This window comes from Eublepharis macularius, chromosome 11 (genome assembly GCF_028583425.1).
Source record: "Eublepharis macularius isolate TG4126 chromosome 11, MPM_Emac_v1.0, whole genome shotgun sequence".
In the NCBI taxonomy this organism is placed as follows: Eukaryota; Metazoa; Chordata; class Lepidosauria; order Squamata; family Eublepharidae; genus Eublepharis; species Eublepharis macularius.
In genome coordinates, this window is record NC_072800.1 from 25,653,335 (window position 1) to 25,665,525 (window position 12,191).

The window sequence follows — 12,191 nt, forward strand, 5'->3', positions numbered from 1 at the left end:
TAGGGTGCTGAACTGAAGGATGGTGGATTGTCTGAGCCAGTGGTCTTCAGTGATTCCAGACTTGAGACCCAATGAGCTGCAAGCCCCTGACATCACAATTATGTGGTAAGAGGAGTAATTATGACATCACCGTTGTCAGGGTGTTTATCAATGTCATCACGTTGTCACTGTGGGTAGTAGACCAAGAAAGCTGGGGACAGGAAACTCAAGCCAAGCACCAGGAGGTCTGCCATAGTGAGGAACTAGCCAAGGTTCAGAGTGGCAGATGGAGAGCAGTATTGCAGATGGAGAATTGCAAATGGAGAGCACTAAGTGGTCTTACCTTGCTGTTCTGATCCGCCTCTCAGCATCCTTCCAAAAGGCAGCAAAGAAATGTGAGGTTCTAAAGGAGCTTGGATTCCAGTCACAGATGGAGACTCTATAAGGAAGGTCACAGTTTATCGATAGAAGACGGTTGAACTAAGGCTCCCCGATAGCAAAGGTAAGATTTGAGCACAGGCTGTTTTTGGCTTACAACTCCATCTGGCACTGCTGTACACAAAATACTCTGATTCTTGCCAATGCTATATTGATATAGCACACATATATGAGGGGGAATTTGGGTCTTGTACAATTTGATCTGGGTTTGGGATGATCATTGTAATGGAACAGCTATTCGTCTTCAGAATCATTTCAGCTTTCCTTGCTCATCAATCCACTTCAGTATGGCTGTGGATGGGACAGCAAACTCAGCAGCAGTTTGAATTCCAGGGAGAGATGGGCATGAACTGAAATATGAACCAAAGTTCGGCATGAACCGGGCTGGTTTGTGGTTCGCAAACCAGTGGTTCGTCAGAGCCCATTTCTGATGAATTGACAAGAACTTTAGGTTGGTTCGTTTGGTTCGTTGCTGCAGACAGCCTGGTGCAGATCAATCAGTTACCTAGGCAACAGGGGATGGACTTCCTGCAGACCTTCTGCTAACCCAGAAGTGGCCTTCTGCTGGCCTGGAAGTGACCATCTGCTGACCTGGAAGTGACGATTTGCTGACCTGGATGTGACGTTTTCACGAACCAAACGAACTGGTTTGTGAACCGGGACAGGTTCATGAAAGTTCGTGGTTCGTGAAATGCGACAGACGACAAACCGCACAGTGCGTTTCCCCCCCAGTTCATGCCCATCTCTAGTTCAAGGCCAGTTGCAAGGATCTGCCAAGTAACCTTCAAAAGACTCCACCGTTTGTTAGTAAGAGCTTTATTGAAAAGTTGCTAGTTCATGATCTTACTGGGTTCATTGTCAGGAATGAGACACAACTAAATATCAAGAAAATATATCATTTACAAGCTAACATTCCACTCCCCTTCCTAGAGGCTGGCTAATTCTGCTGGGAACTATCTGCACAGGGGAGGACACAGGGTTCAAGGTTACATGGGCTCCTTTCCCAGCAGCTAGGAGCAAGCATAGTCTAAGAGATAATCCCAGGAAGAATTCACATCCTGTGAGAGTGAAGAAACACAGCCGCAACAGACAATCATAACATCGCCTCCCCCGGTATGGGTATGGCAGATACTGCCAGCATCTTGACATCCAGCCTCCCCAAAAATCAATCCCTCCCCCCCCAGTTCCCCTGGATATTTCTTGTGAAAGTTCTTTGTCAGTCTGGGAGCTTGGATGTCTGTGTGTTGATCTAACCCATTCAGCTTGACTTTTGGGGAAATACTTCAATTGGAAGAGATAATACAATTTTGTGGTGGGGCTGTCCTTCCACCATGATAAAAGGTGGAATCGCCAGTTCAGGTTGCCATTTATCTGGTCCTTTTTTAGAAGGCTGAAATGGAATACCGGGTGAACCTGTTTCAGGTTCTTAGGTTGTTCCAACTCCTCAGTTACATCGTTAATTAGATGGACCACCTTGAAGGGCCCTAGTTATTTCTATCCCAACTTTTTGCTTGGTTGGGCCCCCTTGAGATTCTTTGTAGATACATACACACTATCTCCCACCTTCAAATCCCAAGTGGGAGATCTCTTTTTGTCTGCTTGTCGTTTATAGTCCATTTTAGCTTGCTCCAGAGTTTGCTTTATAATGTCCCATTGATTTATAATGTCAGTCCACCATTGCTGTAGTTCACATACACACACTCTCCAGCTGGGTCAGGTTCCAACAGTGGCATGGGTTTCCCTTCAAATCCCTGTGTTACTTTAAAGGGGGTGGCTCCAGTTGAATTGTGTACACTATTGTTAAAGCAGTATTCTGCATAGGGAAGAAAGTCCATCCAATTATCTTGTTGATAGTTGATATAGCATCACAGAAATTGTTCCAATATCTGATTTGTGCGTTCACTTTGTCCGTTTGATTCGGGGTGATGGGAGGAACTTAGTCCCTGTTCAATTCCTGTAGGAGCTCTCTCCCAAACTTGGCAACGAACTGGCTCCCCCTGTCTGATATTATCTTGGTTAGGAAAGAATGCAAAAGTACAATATGCTGCATAAACAGGCTGGCCATACCCATACCCCGGTATGGATATGGTAGATGCTGCCAGCATCTTGACGCCAGTTGAATTCTGGGGGGGCAGATAGACACAGACTGCTGAGTTAACTAATCAGCCTCTTAGGATACAAGCATGTCAGGGAATTACTTTCTGCACTCTTCCCTGTCTTTCTGGGAGAACTTCCTGCCTTGTTCTCCTCACCTTCCAGCCCCTTCTCCCTTCCGGTCGCCCCTTTAAAGTTTTACCCTAGGGAGAGGAGCCGTCGATTAGTGTTAGAGCATCTGCTTGGCATGCAGAGGTCCCAGGTTCAATCCTTCAATCCAGTTAAAAGGTGATGTGAAAAACCTCAGCCTGATATCTAGTCTGAGTAGGCAATACTGACCTTGATGGACAAATGATCTGACTCGGTATCAGGCTGCTTCATGTGTTCATCTGACCCCACCCTCCGCAGGCTTCTTCAGCCTCCTTGATCAACTAAGGGTGCACTCCCACATTCTAGGTGTCACACAGCCCCATGCTGGCCAGCCTTGTCCATGCTGCCCTGTCCATGGCTCGGCAGTCACACAAGATGTTCTTTCTGTTCTCCTTCAGCCAGGTGTGCAGCACCTCAGCCCTGAATGCTTCTATTGGCGCCTGATCTCGGGATGTGCTGGATGTTGGCCCGGGCGATGGATTTGTAATGGATTCTTATCTACATCTTACTAAGGCTTCCATTATCTCAGATTAAAGATTTATCTTTAGTCTTGGACAGCTTTCAGCACTTGGTTAAGACGTGCAAAACAGAACTTGCTCTTTGAACAAATTTGTTTAGCAGGACATTATTTATAGGGTTCTTCTTGCAGTATGTTTCCCCATCAAGACATGCAGAATACTTCTAAATTTTATTTATTTCTTTTTATTAAAATATACTCTAGTCTTTAAAGAAGCAAGATTTTAAAATATGTATGATTATTAACATAAATCCTACAAAGATGGAACACAGAAAAGCAATAAGAATTAGGTTTGCCAACATTTCCTAATTAACTCTTAAGTTTAAAACAATCAAAGTTTCTATGAAATGCATTAAGATTCCCATAGCAATGATAAAATTCTCACCTAGATTTCCATGGGATTTCTTCCTGTGAGAACTCTAACATACTGTCTGAATGTGCATGTTTTATAGGTTATCTTATGCAAAAATCTAAGATCTTTTTCATGTGATAGCATAGATAAACTATGGTTGGTTTAATGTTTAATTAAATATTCATATTTTCTATTGTATATTATAATTAGCCGAAAAGTGACGTTATATCCAACTTACAAAACAAAACTATAAATCTTTGAAAAATGACAGAAAGAGTTAATTAAGTAGTTCACCATTGGTTCATCGTATGATTGGAGAACATTAATCTAGATAGTGTCCACTACTTTTAATTAGCTGTCAAAGATGAAAGCACACCTGTATTGGTTATTCAACATGTTAAAAAAATACAGACAGTTCATACAAAGTGCAGAAGTTCACTTAGAATACATATGTATTACTGTAGTATAATGTGCTTTAATTTGTATTACTGCAACCTTCTTCTTACCACAGTGTCTTTTGTAGTTGATAAACAACAGGTTGATCCTTTATTCAAATTCAGTCCAGATTGAACAGTATCCCTCAGTCACTTCATTAAAATCAAACCAACTGTAATTATAGATTCATTCAAGTCTAGCAAATTTATATAGTGCTGTGCGCTACCAATATGGAGCTGCGGGTTTTTTTGTGACTTTATGGACAATGTTTGAATGTTATTGCATGTTTAATATGCGATTTGTCAGTCTGGCAGTTTCTAACATGTATCTGTAACTTAGATCAGCATTGAGTTTGTCCCTCTTTTTTTTACTTCCTCCAAGACTATATAGCGTAATCATTTGAAAAGGGTAGCTCAGCTGTTTATTTTGGCTTATCTCTGTGTTGCCTGATCATAAGCTTGTGCCAGGGTGTGAGTGAAGTGCTCCTAATAAAGCTGGTGGAAGACCTCTGCCCCTTGATGGTTTGTCAAAAGGCTGGGATTATACTGCAGACTACTCCTGCAGGAGCATATTATGTAGTGTAGCCTGGCCAAGGCTGTCCCAAGTGTTGTGATAATGGGACTCACTTGCCTTGGAAATTATGTGAGTGTTGAAAAGTGTAACATTCTCCAGTGCAGGTGTGGCTTTGAAATTCGATGGCTCCTAGATTCTTTTTTATTGCCCTTTTCTGCAAAGAACCTAACCACAAGAAATTAATTACTGTCAAGTTATGACACTAGTTATAATTTAACTCCAGTTTCCTTATTGCGGTTATTTCCACTGATGATAGTGTTTACATAGTTAAGTGCCACTAGAGGGTTTTTTTTTTCAGTTGCACAACTAGACAACAAGGTGTATGAGCTCAACTTTTCAAAGACAATTACTCGCTCTCATTTTACACAGGGAGAGCCGTCATAGAGCTACACGTGACGAATGACACTTGAATGGCAAGTGAACAGACTCATGTGTATTCCTTCCTGTTCACTTGTGCTCCACTTGCGCTCAAGCGGAAGTGGAGTGTAAGTGAACAGGGAGGAATACATTTGAGTCTGTTCACTTGCCGTTCAAGTGTCATTCGTCACTTGTAGCTTGGCCCTTATATCCAAGTGAATTTTATGTTGAGGATCCTTAATTGGATTTTTCAACATGTACTCAGGGGTCATTTCATAGAAAAAGAGCTGGAGGAACTCATTAGCATCTCATTAGCATAACTCATCAGCATATGCCACACCCCTTGCCATCACCAGAAGTGTGTCATTAGCATAGCTGATTTGCATATGCCACACCCCGTGACATCATCTATCCTGGCTGTTTTGGACCCAATCCTGGCCATTCAGGGCCGAAATTGGTCCCAAAATGGCAAAAAGGGGCTGAAAATGGCCAAAAAGGGGCGCAAAATGGTCAGGATTGGGCCGCTGTTGAGTGGGAGAGTGATCCACCACCTGTCAGAGGCCCCGCCCAGGCTGTTTCAGCCCCAATCCAGATTGAAATGAGCCCAAAATGGCCAAGGGTCAGGTGGGTGGGGCCACCTGACATGTGACCTCTTTGGAGAACTGCCGGAACTGCGTTCCAGCGCATTCCCCCTCAAAATGAGCCCTGCATGTACTTAAAAGGCAGGTGCATGGGCCCCTGCTTGCTGCACCATGCGGGGAGGGGAGCGAACTCTTCCATTTTCCTGATAGAAATCAGTCCCCTCCCAGATGCTATTAGCCCCAGATTGTGCCTTTTCCTCCCTTAGCAGAGCTAATAGCAGCTGGGGGAGAGGTCTGTTTGGGAAACACAGCAAGAAAGGGTTAACCTCCCTCCCTATCTGGTGACATAACCCCAATCCAAATCACTTCCTCACCTCCTGGGTCTACTTTTTAAGGTTAAAGTACACAGTGGGGCACCCATTTACAGAACAATCAACATGAAGTTTTCACTGTAAAGGAAGTTGTTCTCTGTATGCATGCGAACTGACTCCTAGTCACGCAGTGGCTATTGTTCCATACCTCAAAGTGAGGTAGGTGAGCCGTAAGGGATCGTGACTAGAGTGAAGAGGCACAGTGCCTCACACTATTATGGACTACATTCCTGGGGTTTTGGGGAGGGGGCAGAACATTGCCTTTTGGTTGTTTCCTGAGCTGAAAGTAGGTTTGCCGTCCTCCAGATGGTGGCTGGAGATCTCCGGGAATTACAAGTCATCTCTAGCTGGCAGAAATTTGTTCCCTTGGAGAAAACAGCAGCTTTGGAAGGTGAACTCTATGGTATCATACCTGCTGAGGCCCCTCTCTCCCCCAAACTCCACCCTCTCCAGGTTCTCTCCCCCCACCCCCCAAATCTCTAGAAATTTCCCAAGCCAGAGCTGGCAACTATAGGTGAAAGGTGGCTTTTGGACCACCCCTCCAAACTGTGGTCGGTTTCTCACTTGCATCCTCTAAGATCTAATGGGAGAGATTCCCCTGTTATATCTCAGGCTGGGCCTCACAACATAGGTCTGCCGTGCTGCACATTGTGTACTCCGGAATATGCATGTGTACATTCACGTTGCGGAGGGACAGACTATCATGCCCACCAGATTGGCTATACCTGAGGCTGTTGGCACGTTAAGCCTTGGGAATGGAATTCTGGATTGACCCAGCCTACCTGGTAGTTGGTATCTTAACTCCTTTGATATGTTAAGCTTTCAGTCTTCTTGTGGTAGGTTCATAGAAAACAGTATAAATACTTAGATAATTAAATTTCATTTTAATCAAAAGATAAACATACCATTAAATAAATTACAGAGTTCTTGGATCTGCACATATTTCTAGTTATTGTTTTCTGTTTGTAGGACATTGTAGTAGATTGGATGATGGTAGACTGATACAGTTGGCCTTCTGTCATCTGTGAAGGCCTACCTTCTTTTTGAATTCTACCCTTGGGATGGGCGGAAGGAGGTAACTCCGCTCACACACGGCCAGAATAGTTTCCAGGGTCTACCAGTTCTGGTCTACCAGTTCTGGTCACTACAAATAACTGCTAGCCCATGGTATAAATTATGGAATCACAATTCAGATCTCACTTAGGCAAGTGACCACATTTCAGTCTGGGGGTCCTCAGTACCGGAAATAATACAGCCATATCTTACAGACTAGTTGTAAAGATTACAGAGATAATGTATGTGCTGTGTGCTGAACACTCTCTAATGTTATGCAAATACATATTATTTGTCCCTGTTGACCAGGCAAGTGGCTAATTACAACTCAGCCATATGACAGTTTGGTGGAGTCCTATGTCATTATAAAAAGAGCTCTGTATTTTGCTGATGTAATTATTGTGTATATCAGTTTAACAATAAGAAGATTAGCTAGTCCTTTCATTTCCCCCTACCCCTGGTGAGGGATAACGTTCTTGGTTGTTTTAAGAAGCAGGAGTGTCTTTGATGTCCTTACACTTTAATGTAAGCTCCAGCGTCCGTGCTTTGTGTCTGAATGAGAACGTGAAATGGTAGTATCAAATCTCAGTGGCTAGTTCCAGTGGTTTTTAAGATGGCACGATGCAGTTATGGAAAACAGAGCACCGGAGGAATAACTTCGCAGTGCTTACAGATGTTTAATGATAGGTTTAAGCAGACCTACGCACTCCAACGATGTGATGTCACTTTAGAGTCAGATTTCACAGTGCAATTTACTTATGCCTTTTACACAGAATGTAGATTTCAAAGTATTACTTGGTAGCTGCCAGTGGCTATAAAGCCAAGCACTGCATAAGGAACTCCGTTTTGAAAATCAGATTAATATTTTGCTTCCTTTTCAGGAAGCAAGGAAAGCTGAGGGCAGTTGTTCCCTCATCACTCTCCTTCAGAGCTTAGGGGTATAATGATAACTTTGGGAAATTGTTTGCTTTTGGAGGAGAGAATGAATTATTTGGGAAGCGTTAAATTGCTGAGTTTCAAAGTAGTATCTCCTCAGCCCCTGTGTGTGTTAAGAGCACACAAAGTTTGTGTCTGCAATGTATTGTCGAAGGCTTTCATGGCTGGAGAACGATGGTTGTTGTGGGTTTCCGAGCTGTATTGCCGTGGTCTTGGCATTGTAGTTCCTGACGTTTCGCCAGCAGCTGTGGCTGGCATCTTCAGAGGTGTAGCACCATCTGCACTCTGCACCAATCTGTGTGTCTTTCCAGTGCAGGAGGGAAGGTTCCTTCAAGCTTGTTCCTTAACTCTGGTAACTTCCTAGACTATTCTTTGCACAGGAAACAAATGACAGCCCTGAACAGACTCTTGTAGGTGCCTGCTTCCCGTAGGCCTCATGTTGTGGCTTTTCCTCTCAAACTGATCTGGTGCGAGTTGGGGATGGGCTGCAGCTGTTAATCTTCAAATGATCTGGTTCTAGATGCAGGCTAGAGTCTTCTTCGTCTCCTCAAACAGCTTGGTTACCAGGATAAACCACAGAGAAGCCAGATTCAAAAGTGCAGACTGCTAGTTTGGGGATACTTAAGTCAACATAATGGCACTTCTGTGGATGGAGGAGGGAGAGTGCAATTTTCGTTGATTCTCCTCTCCTCTAAACACACACGCACACTGCAGACTGAAACTTTGCCACCACCACCACCCCGTATTTTTTCTTGAGGGCCCCTTGACCCCCCCAGAATAGAATTGAAAGGGCAGGAGAGAAAAGGCAGGAAAGACCCACTTCACTTTGTGGGCACTGATTTGGATTCATCCAAGGATGTTTCTGGTGCATATCCTGGAAGATGGAGAAGTTTTTAAAGTTGGTGTGTGTGTGTGTGTGTGTGTGTTGCCCTTGTCTATGGATCCCAGCCTCCCCATGATCGAAATAACAGTTTTGGAATAGCTTTGACTGTAGAGAGGAAACCTTTAACTGCTGTCATGATTCAGGGAGATTCCACTCTGAATATGGAGCCATGAGAAAGCTATCTCAGTGCGGTCAGACAGAATGAGCTGTATCCTTGACAATGTTCTTTCTTGTAACTGTTATTAATATTACCAAACAGCAGTGAAAACAATTTTCTTGTGTTGTGGGAAATGCCTAATAGCTGCTGAAAAGTTGATCTGTTCTGTATACATTCTATGATTTATATACATTAATTTTTTTAGTGAGCTTGAATTATGGATGACTGATGTTTGGCATTTTCTTTTTCCAGAACCGTAATGAAATTAAAAATGGAACAATACTCCGATTAACTACATCACCAGTAAGTTATTGATATATTTATATTCCATGAATTTTCTTGCTTTGCCCAGTGGTGATGAGGTTTTGCTTTTACATTATGTTAAGGAGGGGGAGTCATATCCAGGGGTGTGCAATTCGGGTTTCTATTTCGGGTAAAATACCCCAATCGAACCCAATTTGCAAAGACTCAGGACTTCCGAATCGGGCCCAGCACGCTTGGCTCGATTTGGAAACCCCGCACCAAAGCTTCCCGAAGCAATTGGTATTGCTTTGGGAAGCTTCGGGTCAAGGGTTTAAAATGCCCCTTTCCCTGCCCCGGCAAAGCAGCAGGGAAAGGGGCATTTAAACCCCAGATCAGCTGTTTGGTGGAGAAATCTTCGCCAAACAGCTGTTCCAAGGGGGGAGGGAAATGCCCTTGGCTTTTTCACCCAAGGGGAGCGAGGAAGAGGGAGCTCCCTCTGCTTCCCTCCCATTGGATGAAATAGCCAGCCTGGATACTTTCAAAGCTCAGAGCAGGGCTTTTCAGCGCTGCTCTGAGCTTTGAAAGTATCCAGGCTGGCTATTTCATCCAATGGGAGGGAGGAAGAGGGAGCTCCCTCCCATTGGGTGAAATTGCTGGCTTGGAGTTTTTCAAAGCTCAGAGCAGGGCTTTTCAGTGCTGCTCTGAGCTTTGAAAGCTTTCAGGCTGGCTTTTTCACCCAGTGAGGCTGGCTGGCTTTTTCACCCCTCCCATCAGGTGAAAAAGCCGAGAACTCCTGCTGTGATCTTCTGTATGCTCTGAAGTTTTACGGAGCATACTGAAGCGGCTGAAATGCCCTAATCCTGAAGCGTCTTGCTTCTTAGGGTTTAGTGGTATTCCGGATTGTTTTCCTGCTTCGGCTAAAACCGAAGCGGGAAACCTGAATCTTTTCCCTGTGCACACCCCTATACCATTACATATGGTTAATCTTATAACTTATTTATTCAAGGGAGGGCCTGTGATAAGGACTTTAAAAACTGGCTCACAGTGCATCCCTGTTTAGTAGGCAATGGCTGCTGGATGGAGCATTCAAAAAAGGTCTAATTATGCTGGGTTGGGGGTCCCGTGGGCAGATGCTTGGGCACGGTGATACTCCTGAAGGTTCCCTTTCTAGGAAAGCATCTTGACAGAGGCAGTGCAGTTCATAGCAGAGCTGCCATAACTATGTCTCCGGTAACACAGCATACCAAGATAGATTTCCAAGAGGGTTACATAATTAAAGTTCACTGCATTTAGGAACCAGGATAAAATGACTTCACAAAACCTGAGGTTCTTCCCCACCTTCATCTAGAGACAGCTTCCTTACAGAATTATCCTTTTGCTTTTTGAACAGTGGGTTGTGATTTTTGTGACTCTGCATCATTGTACATGCAACCTGTTCCTTTATTTCCCCTGCTGTATTTGCAAATTTGGCGTAATTATTTATTAAGCTAGATTTTTTCCTGAAACCTCTGCAGGCAAACTCAGTTTCCTAGGTTACAGCAAGAACAGGCCGAATTTTCCCATTTTCTTTGCTCTTTCTCTCTTTCCTATGAATCATTCCTTCTTTAGTTCTCAGAAACTCTTTACCTCCTGCTTTTTCCTCTTTGTTATTTTCCCCATCCTCCATCAGTCTCGTCCCATATCTGCACAGCTTCAGCCCTGTCCTTGCAATTTCAGTCTTTTAACAGGGACATATCTGTAGATGCTCTGTCCCTTGCATGCTGTTTCCAGCTGTCTCCTAACTTCACAGGCTCCTTCTGCCTCTTCTTCAGGATTGGCTTCACACAGAAATGTAGGAAGATATCGTCCTTTATCTCCTTTAAAAAAATGTTCTCTTTCTGCTTCAACAGCACAGCTTATTCCACACCAAAGATTTTCTGCAACCATAGGGAATTGATGAGAGCTGTTGACATGGTTTATAGCAAAATGTTTTCCATATCCTGCATGTTAGATGAACATAAAGACAGATGTAGAATTCTGAGAGTGGTCACAGAGGATTATTTGTCCGCAGCATGAACCTGACTGCAAGCTACTATATTCTGTACAGTTTTGTTTGTCCCAGTGTTATCCTACTGAGGGGGTGTTGAAATGAAGGAAACAAACATACATACCCATCTCGCATTAGGCTTGCTGGCAAGCAAGTTGCTTTCCGGGCCAGAGATATGTGTAATTCTTCAGTCTTGCTCCTCCCATCATATATCAACCAGGCTATTTTTTCCTTTCCCCCTTTTTAAGGAGAGACACGTTTCATCATGCTGAGGGAAAAAATTCCTAAATACTTTAAAAAAATTTATAAAAATGCTTTTGGAGTAGGGATCCAAGTTGTTACATTATTGATGTAATGGGCACAAGCCAATCCCTGCCTTCTACAGCTAGCATTTCCTTGGTTCAACTTGTCCCACAGCAAAAACCTGGCGAGCTGTTTTCAAAACTCAGTCCAGGATAGAGAGGAAATGTATATTTAATTCATTCATTTATTTTACTCAGCGTTTATCCAAAGAGTTCAGGGCAGCATGTGTGATTCCCACCTCAATTTTCTTGTCACATACATAAGGTAGGTTAGGCTGAGGCGGAGGGAGAGCAACTTGGCCCAGAGTCATAGAATGGACTTCATAGCAGAGGGGAAAAAACATGAAGTCTTATGAGACCTGAAAGCCCAGCAGATTTGCTGCAGTGTAAGTACTCGTGGGCTGGAGCCTACGTTGTGATGCATTTGACAAGTGGGCTATAATCCACAAAAGCTTATGCTTAGAGAAATATCCTTAAAGTGTCCCAAGACTTTTTGGGGGGGGGCTTTTTGTGCTATAGACTAACATTATTAATCTATTGGAATTCTTAGCAGAGGGGGTAGGGTTGCCAGCTCCAAGTTGGGAAATTCCTGGAGATCTAGGGGGTAAAACCTGGAGAAACCTGAAGAAAGTGGAGTTTGGGGAGGGAAAGGACCTTGGCATGGCATAATTCCATAGAGTCCACCCCCAAAAGTAGCCATTTTCTCCAGAAGAACTGATCTCTGAGGCCTGGAGAACAGTTGTA

General features: G+C 43.7%; 1 protein-coding gene across 1 annotated transcript in view; it reads left to right on the forward strand.

Annotated features, from left to right (window-relative positions):
- ELMO1 (engulfment and cell motility 1) overlaps positions 1–12,191 on the forward strand; it is a 410,819-nt gene that overhangs the window by 114,521 nt on the left and 284,107 nt on the right. Inside the window, exon 5 of the mRNA XM_054991799.1 lies at positions 9,129–9,179. Within this exon, the coding sequence (XP_054847774.1) occupies positions 9,129–9,179 (51 nt within the window). The remainder of the gene's footprint in view (positions 1–9,128; positions 9,180–12,191) is intronic.